The sequence below is a fragment of the Gymnoscopelus microlampas genome (genome assembly GCF_963454915.1).
Source record: "Gymnoscopelus microlampas genome assembly, chromosome: 18".
Lineage (NCBI taxonomy): Eukaryota > Metazoa > Chordata > Actinopteri > Myctophiformes > Myctophidae > Gymnoscopelus > Gymnoscopelus microlampas.
The window spans coordinates 47,642,780-47,667,305 of NC_139955.1; the positions used below are offsets into that span (position 1 = coordinate 47,642,780).

Below are 24,526 nucleotides of genomic sequence, written 5' to 3' on the forward strand. Positions count from 1 at the left end.
GGTTACATAGTGTGTGTGTGTGTGTGTGTGTGTGTGTGTGTGTGTGTGTGTGTGTGTGTGTGTGTGTGTGTGTGTGTGTGTGTGTGTGTGTGTGTGTGTGTGTGTGTGTGTGTGTGTGGTTACATATTGTGTACATGGTTATATTCTGAACAATGTTACACAGTTACTTTAGTTACATAAATGAAAAACAAAACGGACAAGAAATTGTCCAAGCAGAATGAGTCAGATTTAAAGAGACATGCATGGTTACCATATGGTGTGTGTACACATTGTGTGTGTATATGTGTGTACACTTTGTGTGTGTATATGGTTACATGTTGTGTGCATGCTGTGCACGTAAGGTTACATTGTGTATTACTTTTGTGTGTATGGTATATTGTGTTTATGGTTTTATATATATTGTGTTATATACTTTTGTATGGTTACATACTGTATTGTGTGTGTGTGTGTGTGTGTGTGTGTGTGTGTGTGTGTGTGTGTGTGTGTGTGTGTGTGTGTGTGTGTGTGTGTGTGTGTGTGTGTGTGTGTGTGTGTGTGTGTGTGTGTGTGTGTGTGTGTGTGGGGGGGGGGGGGTACATTGTGTACACTGGGTTAGTATGTTAAACATGTCAGGGTTGTTCTTTAAAAGTAGGTCATCATGACATTCTGCCAGGGTCACTGAGTACACACTACATGCACAGACAGACAACATGGAAAATGTTGCTTTTATATAAGCCAGGGGCAGGTGACGGTCATGTGTTCTGAGGCATTCTGGGTATTGAAGTACATCTGGTGTAGCCTACAAAGCCAAAGTGCAGTAACTACGAAAAAAAAGACATCACTGAAGACCACTTTGGTAGAGGTTTGGGTTGTGTAGTTACCTTGCCATGATGTAACTCCAAAGGTGGGCAAGAAATCAAAAATAATTGCTCCATTGATTAGAAATTGATAATTCAAAATATGCTCCTCATTGACTTACATTGTACGGTAAAACAGCTCTAAAAGTCACTCTTTTAGCACATACATGAACCCAAATATAGCTGATTCAGACAATATAGAGCATCACCAAAGCCAGTACTGTTTGTTTTTTTTAATAAAAATGTCAACTTCCTGTTGATTTTACTATTTGAAGATCCAGTCCGGGTTTTCTACTTATTAAAAATGGCAAAATGAACAGGAAGTTGACATTTTTATAAAAAAAAAAAAACAGTACTGGGTTTGGTGATGCTCTATATTGTCTGAATCAACTTTGTTTGCGTTCGGTTTTGTGCTAAAAGAGTGACTTTGAGAGCAGTTTTACCGTACAATGTAAGTCAATGAGGAGCATATTTTGAATTATCAATTTCTAATCAATGGAGCAATTATTTTAGATTTCTTGCCCACCTTTGGAATTACATCATGGCAAGGTAACTACACAACCCTAACCTCTACCAAAGTGGTCTTGCCCTTTAAAGTGATTCAACTGGTCATCCAAATGAGATATCTTCTTATAAGTGATATTACACTAATTGTTTATTCCCCAGTTAGTAGTTACTGCACTTTGGCTTTGTAGGGTTACTGTGTTGTGACTTGATGGAGAAAATAGAATGTTGTTGATGCACGTTGTCTTTCTATGAGTGAGAGATGTTTGTTTTGCAAGAACTATAGGCTGGTTTGATAGATGGTTTGATAGATGCGTCCCAGTTGCATCCATGTGATGTATTTCTTTATTATACAAGGTCCATTATTTATTCGTCATTTGAGCCACGGAACCACCATTTGATGAGATTTAGCCTCTGAGACCCAAAACGTAGAATATTTTTTTGTCGTTGGAAACGATTGTCCACAATTCCATCCTGTATTGATGTGGTACCATAAGAGAGATAACAGGCAAATGTTGATCAAAATAACAATTCTTCTACATTCTCTAATTGTGTTAGACTTCTTGGAAATTAAATAATGCAGTCAGATGTTTAACAATAATTTAACTCTCCATTTGGTTACCAACTCTTCATCATTTAGCTGGGGACCACCTGGAACCCCCTCAAGGACCACTGGTGGTCCCCGGACCACTGGTTTAGTTGTGTCTGACATCGGTTCATGTTGTTGAATGGTTTCTGTTGTGTCTGCCTTCAGTTCATATTGAATGGTTTCTGTTGTGTCTGACTTCAGTTCATATTGAATGGTTTCTGTTGTGTCTGACTTCAGTTCATATTGAATGGTTTGTGTTGTGTCTGACATCAGTTCATATTGAATGGTTGCTGTTGTGTCTGACTTCAGTTCATATTGAATGGTTGCTGTTGTGTCTGACTTCAGTTCATATTGAATGGTTTCTGTTGTGTCTGACTTCAGTTCATATTGAATGGTTTCTGTTGTGTCTGACTTCAGTTCATATTGAATGGTTTCTGTTGTGTCTGACTTCAGTTCATATTGAATGGTTTCTGTTGTGTCTGACTTCAGTTCATATTGAATGCTATCTGTTGTGTCTGACTTCAGTTCATATTGAATGGTTTCTGTTGTGTCTGACTTCAGTTCATATTGAATGTTATCTGTTGTGTCTGACTTCAGTTCATATTGAATGGTTTCTGTGTCTGACTTCAGTTCATATTGAATGGTTGCTGTTGTGTCTGACTTCAGTTCATATTGAATGGTTTCTGTTGTGTCTGACTTCAGTTCATATTGAATGGTTTCTGTTGTGTCTGACTTCAGTTCATATTGAATGGTTGCTGTTGTGTCTGACTTCAGTTCATATTGAATGGTTTCTGTTGTGTCTGACTTCAGTTCATACTGAATGGTTGCTGTTGTGTCATGGTAACAGCAGACAGCATAACAAAAGGACATACAGAAACATTACATAACACATGGTAACAACAGACAGCATTGATCTCTGCTGTTACCATGTGTTATGTAACGTTTCATAATGTGTCTGACATTGGACATACAGAAATATAATAAATGGTAACAGCAGAGATCAATGCTGTCTGCTATTACCATGTATTATGTAAAGGTTCTGTATGTATAACACAATGACATTCAGTAACATTACATTACAAATTGTTGCTGTCGGCAGGAACCTCTAATCTTCATATTTTAACTTCTTATGTTTTTTCCCCCTAAATTAATCCTACTTCGTCATACTACAGTGTCACATAAAAGTAGCAAAAATAGCCGATCTACAAGCTCAAAATGTGACTCTGTTTGAGCTTGTAGATCGGCTATTTTTTAGCTATTTGTAAATCAGAACCCTGAAAAGTAACAGGTTTGACATTAACAGACATGTGAGGTAGAGAGAGGACATGTAACAGCAGAGAGCAGAGCAAAAGGACATACATTACGGTACATTACATTACATTACATAACATTACAGAACAATGTTATGAAAGCAGAAATGTCTTTCCCACTGACACTGTACTTATGTGTGTTGTTAACAATCACACTGTCTGTGTGTTTGTGTTCCACACAACCTTTATGACATACAGCCTACCGATGACACAGAATCCTATATCATGTTTTGGGGGGCGAGAGTTTGCCCCGACTGCCACTCAAAGTGACTACTGGCCAATCTCAGCGCGTCTTTTCCGGGACTTCTAGTCAGAATGTAGTTGTATAAAACTATCAGGTGACCTGTCAGGTTCAGATGTGTGTCAGTCATTCATTCTGCATGTCAGCCTTAGATTAAAGCAGCCTTCCTTCCCCCTGCATGTCTGAACATCTGATGCTTCTTTCATAACATTTTACTGGACGCTTTATGCTTTTATTTCCTCGTCTTTTCCTCTCTGTGAAGGTCATGTGGTTTTGAATTGTATTACATTTATTATTTGATGTATTCTGTGTGTGTGAAGACCTTGGTTCAATAAGGTGCTCTATAAATAATTATTTTCAGGCAGGGGTCTTTTTTTCAGCCCAAGGACCCCTTAGCTGAGAGAGAGATGAAGCAGGGACCCCCCACTACATATTATTGTATAAAATGGTGTTGTAGATTAAACTTTTTCATAGATAGTTTCATAGACTTGTTTGACAGACACTGTCATCAGTGTTGTGTTGGATTCATGTGTATGTTCAGACAGTTAACCACCTAAACCCTCAATAGGCAACTTAGAGCAGTGGTTCTCAAACTTTTTCGTGCCAAGGACCCCCAAATAGACGCTTATTAGACCGCGGACCACCATTTGAAAAGATAAGCCAGGGACCCCCATAAGAGAAGATGATTTGTTACGGCTCTAGCAGTGATTCTCAACCATTTTAATTTAAAGGACCCCCAGTTTGACATGCATTAGGCTACGGACCCCCATTTAATGGCATGTATGTCTCTGGGACCCCAATTCATATTGTAAAATCAATGTTAATTTAACTCTGAGAGTGTACAAATGGAACCAAATGGACCCTAACGGGTCCATTTGGTTCCATTTGTACACTCTCAGAGTTACAGACCCATAAGGGTCCATTTGGTTCCATTTGTACACTCTCAGAGTTACAGACCCATAAGGGTCCATTTGGTCCCTGTCCATCATTTAGCTGGGGACCCCCTGGAACCCCCTCAAGTACCCCTGGGGGTCCTCGGACCCCACTTTGAGAACCAATGACTTAGAGCACGTGTCTGCTCTTTTTTTCACCATACCGCATTGCCGAAAATAGCCGATCTACAAGCTCACCACGGCGTTGTAGCTTGTAGATCGGCTATTTTCGGTTAATGTTCCCCTCAGAATATGGGATGCTAGGGTTCAAGTGGTTAATGTAAATAAAAAGTTCCTAAAGATTTGGCGGCCCCCCTAGTAGTAGTAACTCTGAGGACCCCCTGTTGAATTAATGGTGTGTGTGTGTGTGTACGCGTTTAGATGCCAGCTGCTGGTCCATGGGTGTGAGTCGGCTGGATTTGATCTACAGACGGCTGCTCCTCACTAAGCTCTTCATCCAGGGATGGGGGAAGCCGGAGGACCTCAAGAGGTCAGAGGAACACAACAACACAACAACACAAACTAACATGACATGCTGTATACGTGGTGCATGTTATATAGCACCTTTATACAAAGAACTTTACAATGTGCATTACATTCTCACATTCACACATTCACACACACACACACACACACACACACACACACACACACACACACACACACACACACACATACATTGTGTTTCCATCAAGCCGTTTCGAAAATATGAAGCGAACTTTTGCCCGTTTCCATCCACTGATAAAATATGATTCTTGGGAGATAGTTCATGCCCCAAAATCCAGCCCCTTCAAGCGCAAAAGTGTTTTTTTGTGAAATATGAAGGTTTTTTGTTTGAATTTTAAAGTGTTTCCATTCAGTGGTGTATGCGCAAAATGCAAAATGCGCTTTTTTTGTTGTTGATGGAAACGCAGTTATTGTCTCACCGACAGCAGAGGAAACCATACAAGGCACCAATTAGGCGTTCAGTGTCTTATCTACGAACCTGTGGTCCGGGGCCCAATGGCGGGCCGTGAGGATATACCATGTGGGCTCCCATATAATTGGCAAAACCCTTAACTCATTGACTGCCCACAGGAAATAAATGAAGTCACATAATATTTCGCTCCATGACGATCGACACACAGAGTGTGGCAAAAGACGGAGGAGTGTCTCTTCTTCCATCGCGGGGAAAAAACGTGTCACCGCGACTCTCCGTTCTTTAGTTATTGGCTGTTGAATATAGCTTGTTCTTACCAAAAACGCAGAAAAAAACAACCAAGCAGAGAAAGATGTATCTCGCCTCCTGTGTGTTTTAATGTATTTTTGACGAGACATGCTATTTTCAACGGCCTTTAACAAGCGAACGGGGGGTCGTGATGAAATGTTCTTTCTTTTCGCGGAAGCACAGTGAACCCCCCCGTGATTAGCAACCATCAGGGGAGTGTTAATAGTGGAGATAAATATTCTATGACTACTTCATTAATGAGCTGCTTACTGTGTGTTTGTTTGTTTGTTTGTTTGTTTGTGTAATTCTGCAGAATCTTTGAGTTCCGTAAGATCATTGGTGACAGAGAGAGGTGTAAGGACCTGGTCCCCAAAGACTATCCTGTCTACATAAACAAGGTATCTGTCTGTCTGTCTGTCTGTCTGTCTGTCTGTCTGTCTCCGCATAATCGTCCCGTCAGGTGGAAACCTGTCAAAAACCGTTACTTCTAGTTTTCAACAGGCCTGAACAATTACCATTCTTTTAGGCCCAAAAACCCGAAAAGTTGTAATTATTTGCTTTATGTCCTCAAAGTCACACATCCAACAAGCTTCGAACTGAGCAAATTGGACCTTCAGTTCCAGAGATAATGACCAAAACATCTTGAAAACGGACACTTTCGCTAATTTTCGATTGCGTTCGGCCATTGTCGCCCATTTATCTTTAATAACACGGGCTGGGAAGGTCAGACGGCGACAAACTAGATACCTGAGTAAAGTTTGAGCTGCATCCAACACATCCACTGCCATTTCCGTCGACCTTTGAAAATAGTGAAAAAAGCTGATCTACAAGCTCACAATGCCTCGCATCGTTTGAGCAGCGTTGTGAGCTTGCAGATCTGCTATTTTCACTACTATTGTGCGACACTCTTGTATGATGAAGTAGGGATTTAAAGTTAGGGTAAGTGATATGTTGTTAAAAGGTTAAAGTACTATATTCTGATAGTAATCATTGCTACAGAGCGTTTGTTCGGTCACAGGGGTCTCTCCAGCTCTTTAGTAAACAGAATAGTAGACATAATAATAGTACATGTTCAGGTAGGTGACACAATTTAAGCCAATCAGGAGAGAGGACTGAAAATGCATTTTCTGTTTAATAAAGAGCTAGAGCTAAACGGACATTTATGGAACAAACACTCTATAGCAATGAGTACTATCACAGTATAGAGATATTTAACCCTTATTTTAACACAAGTAAATCACTTACCCTACCTTTTAATTGATGAAAAAACATGGAACTTCGAAACTCAGAGACAAAAAAAGGTTTCTGCCCGACAGTGACAATATGGGAAAGATTATCACATCAAATGCTGCTAATCTTTCATCTGATTGTCTGTCTTGTCCTCATGTATGTATTGCCACTGATTTTAAAAGTCTTTCTGGTAGAGCCACTGGATCAAAGCTACCGTAACATAAACCGAGTAACTAACATAATGACTGTTCTTGTAGCTGCTACTGTTCAAGGTTCTCCAACAGACCATTGTCACAGCAGACATTAAAGACAGGTGAACACAGCTGAAGGTAACAACATTAACATTGTAATAATACTCATTGTTGATGTTCCCAGACAGAGGAGCAGTCAGACTGTCTCATCCATGAGGGCTACTTCATCTCTCCTCTGGAAGACCTGGTCCCTGGGATCCTTCCACCAGAGTCTGTTAAAGCCAGGTATCAACCACACCACACCACACCACACCACACTACCACTGAATACACCAGAGTCTGTTAAAGCCAGGTATCAACCACACCACACCACACTACCACTGAGTACCATATCAACCCCACCACACCACACTACCACTGAGTACCATATCGTTGCTCTATCTATCATCTCCATATTTTAACTTTTTTTTTTCGTAAATTGAACGCCCTGCTCGATCATGCTTACAGCGTCACACAAAAGCATCAAAAGGAGCAGATCTACAAGCTCGTTGATGCTTTTGAATGAGCGTCTCACGTGGTTTGAACAGAAAATGAAGTGAACTGACCTTCGGAGGAATTAGTTTGGGGAAGGTTCAGAGAAATGTATTTACAGTTGTTTCAAGTTCAGCCTTTCATTCAACCCTGTCATCACAGATAAAAACCTAAGACTGTTAAACTTTGGCGCGTGTGTGTGTGTGTGTGTGTGTGTGTGTGTGTGTGTGTGTGTGTGTGTGTGTGTGTGTGTGTGTGCGCGCGCGCGCCATGACCGCAGACAGTTTCACAGGACCAGTGTTCGCTCTGCTTTTTATTGACCCTTTTCAACATAAAATGAGAGAATGAATCAATGAGTCACTACCTCTGGTTCCTCAATCATAGAAGCAATGAATACTAGTTGGTCTTAATATATCATAGCCAGGTATTCATACAACCCAAGGTTCAACATGGCGTATAGTCTCTACCCTTTCTTCTTATCGGCCTGACTGTTATGGTGTTAGAAGGTACACAATGGAGCCTTTTCACGGTGGCAGGCATTTTGACAGGTAAACACAGCTGCTGATAACATGGAATGTTTTTCATTCAGGTGTTTCTGTGTGCCAGCATGAGTTTAACTTTACAACAGCTGTCCATGCTGGCACCTTAAGCAGAGTTTCTGAAAAATAATGGATAAAAAAAAGCAATTTGGCCGATTCCACACACACGTCTGAAACAGATTTTCTTTTTTAAATCTGTTGCTATATTATCAGTGGTTCTCAAACCTTTTCATATCAAGGACCCCCAAAAATGATATGTATTTGGCCACGGACACCATCTCAAAATATTCCAGGGACCCCCCAGAAGCAAAGATTTTAGTTGCTTTAAAAATATACATATATTCAAAGATTTGCACAAATATTTACGATTTTTCAAAAATAGCAGATCTACAAGCTCATAGCGCGGCACTCAGTGCCGCGCTATGAGCTTGTAGATCTTCTATTTTTGAATAGCCAAAGTATTAAATAATGGTTTAAGTGGTAACACGCATGCGTTCCCGGTTTTAATGAAACACATGAAACGATGTATGTTATTACTTTCAGATAGACACAGAATCACAAGCAGGATCAGAATCAATGTTATTATTGTCACATCAGAGCTTTACAGGTGTGAAGAAGTGGGTGAAATGAGTTTTTGCAAAGCTCCATTATTTGTTGTCTTCAGGAAAAAGGAGGGGAGCAAAGACAAACGCAGAAAAGGAACGTTTCAAAGAAAGAAAAGATAGGCCTCTGGTTCTCAGTGTGGTGTACTCCAAGAGATCCCCAGCTTTTAAAATGAGTGATAGTTAGGCACCAAACGGACCTGAAGGCGTCCTTGGAAGTAACACCATGTGTGCTCACTGTGTGTTGCAGGTTCCAGTTCATAGTTCCTAAGACGTGGAAGAAGAACAGACCAGTATGCATCCACCTGGCCGGGACTGGAGACCATGTAAGATCTGCATCGTAACACAAACACACCGTGAACATATCACACCCATGTTAGCTGCTCTCCAATGCTTGGCCTGTGAGCTCAAGGATCCATTTTCTTTATGTTCCTTTAGGTCCCTTATAAGCAGTGTTGATTTCGTCGACTAAAACTATGACGAAAAATGTTGGTCGACTACCTTTTTCCACTGACGAAAACTACATAAAAACTACATAAAAACTCAGCTATGATGACTAAAACTAAGACTAAATATATTGACAATTTCTTAAACAAATACAAACTAGACTATAATGTCAGGGAGGGGCTAGTGGAGAAGAGACTAACTAAAAGATAAGTCATTTTATTATTTTTTGGGGGCTTTTATGCCTTTATTTGACAGTAGGCTCAGGCTGACAGGAAATGGGGAGAGAGAAGGGGAGAGACATGCAGCAAAGGCAGCCGGGATCGGGAGTCGAACTTGCGACGCGCTGTCAGGCTACATTGAGCCAGGCCAAAGACAAGTTATTTTATGTTTGGGTTGCGCTCGGATGTTGCACTCTGAAAATAGCAGATCTACAATCTCACCATGCAGCGCGCTGTGACGCATTGTGAGCTTGTAGATCGGCTATGTTGTTATGTGTGTGTACAGTATTTATAGTGTAATAACATTATGTTATATAATGTGTGCAGTATTTCTGGCGCAGACGGACCCTGATGGCCAGACCCATGATCAAAGAGACGGCCATGGCTTCACTGCTGCTGGAGAACCCTTATTATATCCTTTATACTGTAACACCCTTATTATATCCTTTATACTGTAACACCCTTATTATATCCTTTACTGTCAAATCCTGAGTGTTAATTTCATCACTTTGGTCTATATCCTCACGATGCGACGCTGTCGTACGCTGAAGTATAAATTGGGCGTCAGTGGTTAACTGAAGCTAGATTTATTCTGAAAATAGCAGATCTACAAGCTCACAAATGCGACACGTTATGAGGTTATAGATGGTGTTTTGTTGTCTTGAATGAATTGAGGGCAGGCCCTTGTCTACACTGTGTTGAATGAAAAGACAAACAAAATCTATAATCAACTAGAAAAAGTGCTCCTCGGAGCACAGGTCTCCGCCAGGTCAGGTAGATTATTGTGGCCTCCTGGTGGCACTAATAGGCCAATGTGAAAAGGGTGCCATTTGTTCTTAGGCCTTTCACGGCAATCAGACACTGCATTCATGATTTGAGGCATTTTGTTCCAAAAATGTGTTTTGCTAAATTAGACCTGCTGGTGGGGCTATAACAGGCCAATGTGAAAAGGGTGGCATTTCTTCCTCGGCCTAGTGGGAATGTGCGTGTGAAATTTCACGGAAATTGCAAACTGCGTTCATGATTTGAGGCATTTTGTTCAAAACGGACCAATCCTGCAAACTTTGGAAGCCAACCATAGGCAATGAGGATGGAATATGGGAAATCAGACAGATCCGTGTTGATCACATGACTATAGAGATACTGTGTACCGATTTGCATGACGTTTGGATAAAATCTGTAGGAGTAATGTAAAAAAAAATGGGTTTTTCACAAATCGGCCTCCTGGTGGCGCTATAACAGGCCCATGTGAACAAATTGGGGCAGACGTTCTGAATTGGCATCCAGGGAGTGTGTGTGCACAGTTTCGGAGCGACCGGGCCAACGGTGCCGGAGATTTGGTAACACACAGACAGGACACACACACGGACGGACGGAAGGACGGACGGAGGGTAAAACATACTCTCTCGCCATGCCTTTCGGCCTGGCGGAGACAAATATGCAAGATGAAAGAAAACTTAAAAAAAAAAAAAATTAACAGCTATATAAATACCGTTAATAAAATATACACAGTATAAAACAGATGCAAACAGATCTTAGACATTAGTGAAGAAAGAGTATATCAACTGTTTTCATTTGGGGTTTCTTATTACATTCTTCAGGATTCTGTACTTGGTTAACAGTTTGTTTTCCTTTCTACGTATTTTTGGTGAATTTCCCCCCCCCCCCCAGAATATGGATGCTAGGATTCAACTGGTTAAGATTGTAGTTATTAATAATCTGTGTCCTGACTTCAGCTAAAGCTACACACTGTTGTCTACCTCCTTACTTACAGTATGTTGTATTCACATAGAAGAGCAGGTAGACTACCTCCTTACTTACAGTATGTTGTCTACCTCCTTACTTACAGTATGTTGTCTACCTCCTTACTTACAGTATGTTGTCTACCTCCTTACTTACTGTATGTTGTATTCACATACATATTGTTTTGATTGAAAGGTTTTAGTCACTAAGCATTATAAATAAGTTGTACACTAGTTTATATCCATTGTCACTGTCTTGTGTCCATTCCTTGACTTAACTTTCACATGGCTATCGGAAACCCAGAGACCAAATGTAAGTCAACTTATATTTATATTATTTTAAAATGACACATAGTTCTGTGTGTGTCAGAGCATTTTGGGGTTTTATGTTTGATGTATGTTTTTTTATTGACAAAAATGCATATGCATGAACATACATGTGTACAAATCTGTGAAAAGGAAAAGCTGGAAACCTTATTTTTATTCTGGACCTTTTGTAATTACAGTTAATGATATCACAGAGATGGTATATTATAGATGTATATCATCATTGGTCGCAACCATTTTCGCCCGTTCATGTGTCTGTCATGTTGAACGTGGGAATTGTGGGTATTGTAGTACTGCAGTTAATTGTAGGCTGTCATGTTGAACGTGGGAATGCTGGGTATTGTAGTACTGCAGTTAATTGTAGGCTGTCATGTTGAACGTGGGAATGCTGGGTATTGTAGGCGCTCCAGTTTGAAGAACGTGTCGGACCTCTTTGTGATGGGCGGGGCTTTGATCCTGGAGTCGGCGGCTCTTCTCCATTGGCTAGAGAGAGAGGGCTACGGGCCACTAGGAATAACCGGGATCTCCATGGGAGGATACGTAAGGAGATGTTCTAGTGACACAATTACATTCATAAAATCTGTGTCAGAAAGAAAATTGAAGTGTGTGTGTGTGTGTGTGTGTGTGTGTGTGTGTGTGTGTGTGTGTGTGTGTGTGTGTGTGTGTGTGTGTGTAGATGGCGTCCCTGGCAGTGACCAACTGGCCTAAGCCCATCCCTCTGATCCCCTGCCTCTCCTGGTCCACTGCATCCAGTGTGTTCACCACAGTAAGATAACTATATAACCTTTATTCACTGTGTTCACCACAGTTGTGTGTGTGTGTGTGTGTGTGTGTGTGTGTGTGTGTGTGCACGTGTGTGCGCGTGTGTGCACGTGTGTGCTGAGAGGTTGAACACACAGTATAAATAAAACAAGAATTGAACATCACTGTACATGACATGACACATGTTCACTTGCTGGAGCTGGAGCCCTGAACAGTGTTTATTCACACCGTGTGTGTGTGTGTGTGTGTGTGTGTGTGTGTGTGTGTGTGTGTGTGTGTGTGTGTGTGTGTGTGTGTGTGTGTGTGTGTGTGTGTGTGTGTGTGTGTGTGTGTGTGTGTGTGTGTGTGTGTGTGTGTGTGTGTGTGTGTGTGTGTGTGTGTGCGCAGGGGGTGCTGAGTAAAGCGGTGAGCTGGAGACAGCTGGAGAAGCAGTATGCCATCAATTCAGTCTATGAGGAGGAGATCGTCCACCTGTTGGAGTACTGTGGGGTAGGTCTCCTTTTTATTGTTTTATTTCTTTATTTATCCAGGATACTAGCTGAGCGCAAGAGCTCATTTCCAGCAACGCCCTGAACACATAGACACAGACAGACATGTCCATTAGAACAGGGGTCTTCAACAGGGGGTCCGTGACCCCTAGGGGGTCCTCAGAGTTACTACAGGGCGTCCGCCAAAACCTTTTTTTTTTACATTAACCACTTGAACCCTAGCATCCCTTTTCTTAGGAGAACGTTAGCCAAAAATAGCAGGTCTACAAGCTCACAACGCCTCGCGCTGCGAGGCGTTGTGAGCTTGTAGATCTGCTATTTTTGGCAAAGAGGTATAGGTTTAGAGGAAAAAAAGAGCAGACCAAGTAAAAAAATAAACAATTTTATACAATATAGAGGGGGTCCCTGCTTTCATCTCTTTCTCAGCTAGGGGGTCCTTGGCCTGAAAACGTTGAAGACCCCTGTATTAGAACCATGGGAGCTGACCAGTACAACCACAGTGTGATACTGTTGTACTGGGAGCTGACCGGTACAACCACAGAGTAATATTTGTAACTTAAATCTTTGCTTCGGGGGGGTGGTCAAATGATTTGAGTTACAAATGTTCGCTTTAAAAATTTATATTCAAAGATTTGCAAAAATCTTCAAGATTTAAAAAAAAAATGCTAATCTGCTATTTTTGAATAGCGCAATAAATCTTAACATGACACAGATGCGTTCCCGGTCTTATAATGGATGAATCCATGAGATCAGCCAGGTACTAATCAGGTGTTATGTCTATGTCTCTCTGTTCAGGCTGATTCCTTCAAGATGGGTCTGGACCTGCTGAAGAACTCGCCGGACGGTCTGGGCTCGCTGGCTCACCTCCTGGGCCTGACCAGAGACAAGGAGCCCAAGGGCCGAGGGGCCCAGTCTGCTGCTCACCGGTCAGGGGTCATGGGTGGACCGTCTGACGGGGGCCGCGGTGCTGCTGGACTGGACACACTGCTGTCATCTGGAACAACACCACGGTAATGAGAGATTCCATGTTATTTGTGTTAGGCTGTAGTAAGGTAGAGTTCTCAAATACTGCCCGAACCCGACCTTACCCGACCAGACGTTTTCGGGCCGGCCTCAACATCTATGCTAATTAGTCGGGCCCGGCCGAGCCTTGGGTTCTGTGAAGAAAAAAATCTATTACCCCCCCAAAAAGTAAATTTCAACTGCCCCTAGTGGCCTAACGGTACAACTGCCCCTAGTGGCCGGTAAGGCCGACAGAAATGGCAGTGGATGTGTTGGATGTGTTGGATGCAGCTGAAAGTCAACTTTACTCAGGTATATAGTTTGTCGCCATCCGACCCGTGTTATTTAACACAATGGCTGCCAATGACGTATATATACGTCTTTTAATTATCAGCTGTTGTCCGCCAAAGACGTATATATACGTCATGGAAAAAAAAAAAAAAAAAAAAAAAAAAAAAATATATATATATATATATATATTTTTTTTTTGTTTTTTTTTATAATTTCAACCCTTGTCGAATTACGAACAGATTAGGAGCTAAAAATGTTCGAAGATTTGCTGCTCCATTCACTTCAATGTTAAAATTCAAACGGACAAACAATTCACTTTGTTTTTTGGTTTAAAACTACTGGTTTTGAGCTATATTGAAAATGACCTTGTTGACATTTGTGAAACCACACCTGAATCTCATCTGTGATTAGAAACCATCTGGGGATCAATCATACTGGAGGAAAAAAATCTGTGGCTACGCGAACAGGTACCAAAATCATGGCAAAACCCTGGCAGAGGCTACAGACTGTTCTGAAAAAACTCTGGCAGGCAATGTGTTAACTCATTGAGTGCCAGGATTGCCAGAATTATTTCAGAATTGATTCTGAAAAGTGCCAGAGTTTTTTTCACAGAAAACAAAAAGTGCTTAGGAAGCGAGATACAGCCTTTTTCAGTTCTAAGTTAAACAAGGAGTGGATGGAGCTGCACATCTTCAGATGATGATATCTTGGGTTCTGAACATGTTTTTTTTCATTTTTATGCTAATTTTTCAAAAACACGTCAAACACGTTAATGGCACCCAGCGCCATAGCGGTAAAAACACGTGAAACACGTTAATGGCACTCAGTGAGTTAAGAAAAACGGGCGACAATGGCCAAAACTCAATCGAAAGTGGCCTTTTTCAAGATGTTTTGGCCATTATCTCTGGAACGGAAGGTCCAATCTGCTCAGTTCAAAGCTTGCGGGACTTGTCAGAATCTAGTTATGATTATGATATGAAAATATCCTGTTATGTTTTTATACAACTAGATTCTGCCAAGTCCCGGAAAAGACGCGCTGTAATTGGCCAGTAGTCAGGAAGCTTGCCTTCTCCAAAATGGTGCCCGAGGGTGCCTCAGAGCTGGAGGAGGCGTCTACCTTTATATGTCTATGCTGTTAGCATCCTCCATGCTCTGTGTCCTCTTAGCATCCTCCATGCTCTGTGTCCTCTTAGCATCCTCCATGCTCTGTGTCCTCTTAGCATCCTCCATGCTTTGTGTCCTCTTAGCATCCTCCATGCTGACACCAGGCATCAGAAGAGCTCCGGCCCAGCCCAGAGCCCTCCTTACAGGCAGTCTTTACAGAGAGAGTCCCTGTGCTTCATGAAGGGAGTGATGGATGAATGCACTCACATGGCCAACTTCTCTGGTTAGTAGCATCACACGCATGCACATCTATCCATCCATCTATCCATCCATCTATCTATCTATATCTATCCATCTATCCATCTATCTATCCATCAGGTCTGCTCGGAGGCAGACTTATATGCCTCAAACCTTTCGTATTATGTTATTAGAATGCCTTATTCTTCATGCAAACTCAATTACAATATTGCCAAACCTCAAATAAAATATTGATGCGCCCAACATTTGTCATCACACATAAAAGACAAGAAAGACATGTGTATTTTAAACAATCTATTGTTTGGATGTATATTATATAGACGTGATACAAATTCCAACCGATCTTTATTTACTTATCACTTGTATTTAGAGCTAAATTATTAGCCTCAGTGTGTCTGCCAGTGTTGGCCACAGTTTCACATAATGATGAAAATAGACGAGCCTCCAATGTCGCTGTATTCATTCATAATATATTGATCACATGAACGCCACACAATAGCCTAATACGTCTTACCATCACCTTGATAAGGGTACAGTGTGGATGAAATCTAGCTGTGACAAGTCCAGCTGCCTAGCATCTTCCTCTGAATCTTTTCTGTGAACACTGCTAAACACACTGTCTGCTGTGTAGCGCATGGCTTACATTTGCCATATTAGGAGATCAACAGTCTCATCTATTTCCTCGATTGGCCAACCCAACTCATCGGCTTTGTGGATTTGTGAAACTTAACGTGACATTTGTGCCACGAAGCAATATAAGTGATAACGCGCATAACGGGGCTCCGTGATTTCAGTCCAAAACCGACTCGAAGTAGAGCGTGAGACATGTTTAACTGGACGGTACATCTGAATGGAGCACCGATAACATTTGGTAATACCGCTATCGCAGTTGGAGACGATGTGTACGCCTTTAACGGGCTCTACGACATAGCTCGGACGGACGTGCACGTCTTCAACTCTGTGTCTTTGCGCTGGAGGAAGTTGCCCCCGGTAACACCTACAAGAGGAGAAAATCACCTTGAGCTTAAATCCGAGAGCCATCTCCACAGGACCGTGCTGATGAGGAGATATCATCTACCTCTTTAGAGGGTCCAGTTCCTTCGTTGTGCTTCATGCATTTGATGTGGACACCCACAGATGGTCCAAACCCGAGGTTTCTGGCTCTGTTCCAGAGGGGAGGGAGAACCACTCAGCCTGTGTCTTGGGGAAGGTCATGTTTATCCATGGAGGATGGACCCAGCTGACTGGATACACTGTATCCAGTCAAGTTGGACACCACCACGATGGTCTGGTCTGTAATTATCACCAGAGGCGCTCAGCCACCTACTTCATCACGTCACTCTGCCACCATCATCGGGACAAAGATGTTTGTATTTGGGGGCCATGGGGGACCGGGGTACGACGACTACAACACCATCAGAGTGTTTGACACAGAGACAAACTGCTGGCTGAACACACCGTCTGCACAGCTTCTTCCAGAAGGACGTATAGATCATTCAGCCTTTGCCTACAATGGAGAGCTGTACATATGTGGTGGTAAATACTGGAACCAGACCTTCAGTGATCTGTGGAAATTCAGTCCAGAGACCTTCTCCTGGAAGAAGGTTGAGACCAAGGGGAAACGACCGTCTAAGATGTATGAGATGTGCTGTTGCATGGTGGGAGATCGTATCATTCTCTATGGTGCATACAACAAGCCCAATGACCTGTATATCCTAGATTTAAGTCCTAGTCTAAGGACGTTATGTAATCTAGTGGTCATTCAGTACGGTGTGGAGCAGTCTGAACTCCCACACAACATCAGGTGGGAACTGGCAGCCATGACTGGGAGTGGTGCCAAGGACTCCAGGGAAAATAGGACCTAAGGTTCAAGCATTATAGACCAAAACGTGAAGGGCCCTGTTATAGCGCCACCATGAGGCCAGTTTTTCCCTTGGCCCACTCTGGGGGTGTGCGTTCAAAGTTTCACAGAGACACGGACACACAGACGGGAGCAATAAACATAGTCTACGGCCCACCGTTGACCCGCATTCAGCCAGACGATACACTAAAATAAAATAGAATAAAACGACTCACTGGCACAGATTAATAAACCACAGATCACAGTAGAGCTCTTCACAGGTCCAATAAAACGGACCAAACCGAAATGTACCCCTAAATTGTGGTCCCATTCTGAACCGTTTAAAAAAAATTGAACGGCACCGAGCCGAGTGGACCCGTGACAATTTGGTCCGGTTCCGATTGGTTCCGCGATTTTACAGACCCGACACAGACACCCCTTCAAAAAAAGCGCACATGAAACCAATACAAAAATAAATAAATAATGCGCAGAACGGTGGACTTTATGAAATAATAGCAGACCTATTGACCAATGACCATTTTATGATTAAAGCTTTGCTTTCACCTGGTTGAGGACAACGGTGTCGGAGGAATCCATGATTGCACGTCGGAGTTTTCAAATCAGCCTGGCAGCTGCAGCTGGCTTGCCTTGTGCTGTATGGTGCGCAAACTGTGAAAGCATTGCGTAGCTCAACTTTTTTTGTTTTTTCGCTGCAGTAATCTGATCGTAGACCAGCATAATCATCACAAAAGTTTCTCTCCTGATCAGGGTCTTTTGCCGATCCACTTGGGTATTACACATAAACAGGGGTGCACATAACTTTTTAGGTCTAGTACTCAGAAGAGCACCTGGAGATGTGACTTGGTGCGCACAAAATAAATGGGAAAAAAAACGACGGTCTGCTTCCAAATTCCAAATTCCGATTTTTGCCGTTTTTTTTCTCACGCCGTTTGGTGAAGCCCCCAAGGTTGGTGCCCTGTGCTGCGCTGCTTTTATCCGCCAGATTTGGACGTTCACGGCATATTTTGCACCATTACGGTGCGTTCATCATCGGTGACGATGTGGGATAAGGGACCTGGATATTGGCAGGGGGGGGGGGCTACAATCTAACCCATTAAGACCTGGAACACATCTGTGTCACTTTAGATTTCTTTGGCTATTCGAAAATAGCAGATATACAAGCTCATAGCGCGGCACTAAGTGCCACGCTATGAGCTTGTAGATCTGCTATTTTTGAAAAATCTTGAACACATTTTTTTTTTGATTGTTTTTTTTTTTTTTTTTTAACTGTTAGGATTTAGAAAACATTTTTAAGAATCGCCTCAGGTCTTAATGGGCTAATCTAAAATGTCCCTTGTTCCTTGCAGTTCCCGTGGACCCCAGCCTCATCATCGTGGTCCAGGCTAAGGAGGACGCCTACATCCCTCGTACCGGAGTCCTCAGCCTGCAGGACATCTGGCCTGGATGTGAGGTCCGGTACCTGAACGGAGGACACATCAGTGCCTACCTGTTCAAACAGAACCTGTTCAGGTAACCTCAACATTCTACCTGTTCAAACAGAACCTGTTCAGGTAACCTCAACATTCTACCTGTTCAAACAGAACCTGTTCAGGTAACTTCAACATTCTACCTGTTCAGGTAACCGTAACATTTAAACTGTTTAAACAGAACCTGTTCAGGTAACCTGTAGATGGATAGATGTAGTGATTGACCGATTGTGTGTTTTCCTTCGGTGGCCGATATTTAGAGTATAGGGAAGTCCGATGGACGATCAAGAACCGATTACCCTTTTTTGTTCGTTTTTTTCGGCATCAGTAATAATGTGAAAATAAAAACAACAAGCAGAACCCTGGCTGCTAGTTTTCTCCCACAAACTAACAAATCTACAAGTTATGAACCTGTGCTTGGATACCAGTGCACTTGCTCATGGACATAGAAAGCTGTGATTAGTGTTCTATCTACAGATAGGCCAAAACAAATACTAATAATAATCGGCTGAAATTGAACTGATATCCATAAATCATTAGATTCATCGAAAAATTGGGCAAAAAAATAATAAAAATGGCTGTTTATATATATATATATATATTAACTATTTTACTTGCATGGACGCATTTTCGAGTCAATTGGTACTTGGTCCACATGGCCGTTGACGCGTTTTCCCCCCCGTTCACCAGGAGCGATCCAAAGATTTGCTGCTCCATTCACTTCCCTGTTAAAATATTAGCGAAATATTCTGCATCTTGGCTCCTGTGTTGTGTGTATTTGTATTTTTGGCAAAACATGCTATTTTCAACTTGCCGCAACTATGGAACGGATTACCACGTTCAGCAAATTTTCCCCCCCAAATGTGCATGTAATGAGGGGATCACCGTGCGGACAGCGTTCACAGAAAGGTGTAAAACACTAGTTTTTGCTGGCAATGGGGTGACAATTACAATTTTACTCTGCCAGTTAAAGAGTTAAAGACAAATATTGGCGCTGGTTAATCGGCCGCCCCCCCTTTACCAACTCTTGAGGACCCTCTAGGGGTCCCGGACCCCCTGTTGACGACCCCTGGTCTAAACCCAGTGTGATTGTGTCATCTCCAGGCAGGCCATCTACGACGCCTTTGACAGATATCTTCACAAGTATTCCAACACACCGCCGTAGCCACGGCGACCTCCGAGAAGACCCCTCCCTCACAGGAAGTGACCCCAGGGCTACGGTCCAATCGGCAGAGACCATGTGACTTGTCATCCCTGTCCCGGATTGGCTGGAGAAAAAGAGAACATCTCACTTGAAGGATTTGGCATTAGAAATGCTGGGTGCTAATTTGACCTATTTTGTATTAGCATCAGTTCCAGCCAGTAAATGTACATGTTTAAAATGCTGGCCTCTTCTAATTACATTTTGGGTATTTTTATAAGGAAAAAAGATGAATAGATTATATGACCTCTAGTTATGAATAGATTATGATATTTATGGCATGTTTAAACTCATGCACAGAAAAACAAACTGCCTTTCATTTGACCTATATGGAGATTTGGGTTTTGTTAACGGCCTTCAAACTAATTGCAGTATTTAGACGTTTTCCATTGAGTTTGAGCCCTTGTGGAGCGTGTGTGTGTGTGTGTGTGTGTGTGTGTGTGTGTGTGTGTGTGTGTGTGTGTGTGTGTGTGTGTGTGTGTGTGTGTGTGTGTGTGTGTGTGTGTGTTTTTGTGCGCGTGTGTGTTCCAGTCTGCATACAATGCCAAATATAATAAATGAATTAATGCCATGCATTTCTACATGTCCCCATCCTAGAAAGTAAACACAAAAAAACGTACCATTGACATAATGGAACTCGGGGTTAAAGGCACATTATGTAACTTTCCCCTGTGTTTACGTAACACAACAATACTTTTTTTTACCCATCATTTCCTGCTATATCAGCAGTTATCATCCACTACAGTAGTGTGGTGGTGTTTACCTGCAGAAACACACTGTCCTCTCACTGTAGTTCGGTGTTTTCACTGTAAGTTTTAGTAGACGGCCCAAAAACATCCCTGTCAGTGTCTACCAAACAAAAACAAACCCAACCAAAATACAGCCAGAGGACAGTGTTTCTTTAAGTAAACACCACCACACTACTGTAGTGACTGATAACTGCTGGTATAGAGGTAAAGTATGGGTCAAAAAAGTATTCATTGTTTTGTTATGAAAAAACACAGGGAAAAGCTACATACTATGCCTTTAATATTCATATGTAAACTGTAACGATTGCTAAAGTGAACACCTAGCAAGCCCGTGTCACTGTACTGACGTAGCTACTAGACTTGAAGTGACTGAAGCAGCATAATAGGCTCTGTGCACAGCAGCCATATTGGAAATTGGGCCTCTTCCTTAATTCCTTCACAGGCAATGATAAGAATGAAGGCTCTGTTCCATTTAGTGTAGCACAGCGGTCCTCAAACTGTTTAATTTCAAGGACCCCCATAACTCGGAGAGTGTATAAATGGAACCAAGTGGACACTCTCAGAGTTACACACCCATAAGGGTCCATTTGGAACCCCCTCAAGGAACCGCGAGGGTCCCTGGACCACACTTTGAGACCCACTGGTGTAGCAGAGTGTTTCCAGTGAGTCAACACCCTGACTGTTTGACCAGAATGGAACAGAGCCTTAATTAGTATCATTGGTAACACCTGTGAAGGAAAGTAAGGAAGAGGCCCAGTTTCTTAGCAATATGTCTGCTGTGCATAGAGCCTATTTGTGGATGCATGCACATGACTGTACCATACCTCAACTGTTTACCTAGCATGCTGGACCCGGTCAAATGGTTTGTGATTGGCTGGATGGCCTTTCAATCGATCCGTCTAGACCAATAGGTTTTCATGCGTCGGGGAAAACTCGGTTTCATTAAATCAATGACTACCTCAGGAACAGGGGGAGGGGCGGAGTGGAATCATGTTTGACTGAAAGTGAACACCCTTAATACCCACAGCTGTGATGCTCGGTGCTGGTAAGGTTTGTTCCATTCTGTTTAGATACTTCCTTTTGATCACTGTCTCAGTAACCTGCTCAAAAGTAGGGATACACACCCATATATATGGTATTAGACCAAATGGGCTTTAAACAATCACAGTGGGCACCGGCCCTCTTGTATTTTGGGACGTTATAATAAACCTATTAACTTAAACATTCACACAGTCAGTGATCTGTGCCAGCTGGCCTTCCTGCATTTGGCAACATTTGGCAGCTGCAACAGTGTTGCTTTTAAGCCTTATCAGTTTGAGTTGTTCTCAGTTGTCTGATATCACAGTTTGCTTTTTACATGTGAAATATGCCACTCTGCTGCCGCAAACACCCCGCCCCCCTTCATGTGAGCACGCTCAGAGCTAGATTGGGAAATCCTGGGTTGACTTAACGAGTTGGCTAACCACCAACCGTCATGTGACCACAGAGTGTGACTGTGATTCTTAGAGAAGACGGATAAAGAGACGATATCCTGGGTGTGTAGGATTTGCTTTGTAGCACAAGCCTCCGGAGGTGCCTCTTGTTTTACTCCTGAGGTGTTCCTGAGACTCCTCTAAAAACTAAATGTTCCTACTTGAATATCTCAAGACGGGCATGAGTGAAAAGCTAACTAATGTTATATACAGATGCATAAATGTCTGTAAACTAAATGTCTGTCTATCTATCTGTCTCTCATTCATACCCATGTACGTCATTAACGCGATGTCAGCAGTTTTTGACGGCATCAGGGATGCCCATATCTCTCTTTTGGTCGATCGGTCGTATGGTAGTGGGTAAGTGTTCCACACTGGGTACTCTGGGTACAATGGACATTGCACAAACTGGTGGTGGGATTCCCAACTTGCATCGTTCACGAGTAGGCGGTGCTCTTTTATAACTAATAACCCATTGATTGTAATATCTATTAGTACTGTGATAACAGGTAACACACTGGGTACTCTTAACAACAGGTACAGCGAGTAGGTACAACAGGTATTCCCAACTACAGATGTGCCACTTCAAAACTTCACATGTCCTGCCATCGCCAAGACAGTACATTTTCAGGGGATTCCCAGGGCAATAAGAGGGACAAAGAAGTGCATTTAAAATGCTGAATTATTTTGGTGATCACTGCTTTTATGATGCTAATTAATTTGAGCAACTGGTCAAATCACCTTTCGCCTCATAATGAGTCTGACACCTTGTTCAACACACATTCTTTTGTTCTCATGTATATGGATGTCTGTTGAAGGGAAAAACGGGGGTGTGTAGTGACAACTTCTTTTCAGGGGCAAAACAGTGCATTTTAAGGGCAGAAAAGGGAGGAAAACAATGCCTTTTCAGGGCACTATCAGGGAAAGAACAGTAACGTGTGAAGTTTTGGAGTGGCACATCTGTAGCATGCGTTCCCGACTAGCGTACATCGTTCCCGACGTGCGTGGTCCCCGAGTAGGCCGGTATCCCAATAATCTTTAATCTCCTGCTTTACGGCACCTGTTCTCTGAATGTGGGGACCTTGAGGAGTTAAGCATCTGTAGCTCAGATAGGGTACAAATGGACCCTTAACGGGTGAACAGTACTATGGCCGAATAGTACTGTTCACTGGTGAAGCAGTTCCATTTTCAGACCTTTCCACTTTAAGGCCGATCCAGCTGGAATAGGAAGGGTTTTGTCAAGTCTGAACAGCAAAAAACGGGTTCAAAGGGTTCAAATCTTGGCTAACAACATGAATGTTATAGAGTGCAGCTGTAAAATATCTTCACTGAAAGTTAACTGAGCTACAGGCTCGCAACATGTGTTGTGACACGTTGTGGGCTTATAGATCTACTATTTTCACTGATTGTTCACCCCCCCCCCCTAAATAAGGCTGCTAACGTGTTTAATTCCTGGAAACGGTCAGTTGCAGTAAGTCATGGTCAACAATAAGGCTTTTATCTATCTACTGTCCATGAGATAACAAATGTTGTTGACCAGTCACAGAGTTATGGAAATGAAGTGCCATGGGCTTAGGCAGAAAACATTTTTAGATATGTATTTGGCCGCGGACCCCCATCTCAAAATGTTTTGTTCCAGGGTCCCCCAGAAGCAAAGATTTGAGTTACAAATGTTTGCTTTAATATATAAAAAAAAAATGTCAAAGATTTGCAAAAAGATTTGCGATTTTTCAAAAATAGCAGATCTACAAGCTCATAGCGCGGCACTCGGTGCAGCGCTATGAGCTTGTAGATCTGCTATTTTTGAACAGCCAAATAAATCTTAAAATGACACGGATGGATGCGTTACTGGATTGAATGATTGAATTTCCAAGAAGTATATTTTTGATGTATTCTAGACCCAGAGCCGTGGAAACTTTAAGATGGAATGTTTGACATAGAATATGATCTCAACAACAAACAGGGTTAATGAGAAAAAAGCCTTAATTACTGATTGATGCCAATTTAAAAAGAATAATAGATTACTAGAGGATAGACTTGTTTTTAAAAGGTGCCAAAACTGCCAAGCCATACAGGACCTTGTCAACACTGAAATAATGATAGTATATGATTATCTGTATGTAATGTATGTACAGTATGTCTGTCTGTCTGTCCTTCACTCATCTGGACAAGCGGTCATGTGACTGACGTCACACGACGACACACGAAGTGCGGCGGTGTTGAGCGGGAACAAGTGTTGATTTAGTCGACTAAAACTGTCGAAAAATTGTCGTCGACTACGTTTTTTCACTGACGAAAAACTAAGCTATGACGACTAAGACTAAATGTGTTCACAATTTTGTCAACAAATAAAAATTAGACTGAAATGTTAGTGAGGGATCTAGTGGAGAAGAGATCCAGTAGAACTAAAAGACAAGTCATTCTAT

The 24,526-nt window shown here is 42.2% G+C and overlaps 1 protein-coding gene across 1 annotated transcript in view; it reads left to right on the forward strand.

Moving 5' to 3' along the window:
* Nucleotides 1-22,725, forward strand: part of abhd18 (abhydrolase domain containing 18) — a 24,946-nt gene extending 2,221 nt beyond the window's left edge. Inside the window, exons 2-14 of the mRNA XM_084085829.1 lie at nt 4,794-4,902; nt 5,933-6,017; nt 7,225-7,325; nt 8,963-9,038; nt 9,705-9,791; nt 11,407-11,432; nt 11,848-11,986; nt 12,123-12,212; nt 12,596-12,697; nt 13,492-13,706; nt 15,237-15,376; nt 18,559-18,721; nt 19,783-22,725. Of these exons, the coding sequence (XP_083941955.1) occupies nt 4,811-4,902; nt 5,933-6,017; nt 7,225-7,325; nt 8,963-9,038; nt 9,705-9,791; nt 11,407-11,432; nt 11,848-11,986; nt 12,123-12,212; nt 12,596-12,697; nt 13,492-13,706; nt 15,237-15,376; nt 18,559-18,721; nt 19,783-19,843 (1,377 nt within the window). The 5' untranslated portion in view covers nt 4,794-4,810 and the 3' untranslated portion in view covers nt 19,844-22,725. The remainder of the gene's footprint in view (nt 1-4,793; nt 4,903-5,932; nt 6,018-7,224; nt 7,326-8,962; nt 9,039-9,704; nt 9,792-11,406; nt 11,433-11,847; nt 11,987-12,122; nt 12,213-12,595; nt 12,698-13,491; nt 13,707-15,236; nt 15,377-18,558; nt 18,722-19,782) is intronic.
* The last annotated feature ends 1,801 nt before the right edge of the window (nt 22,726-24,526 follow it).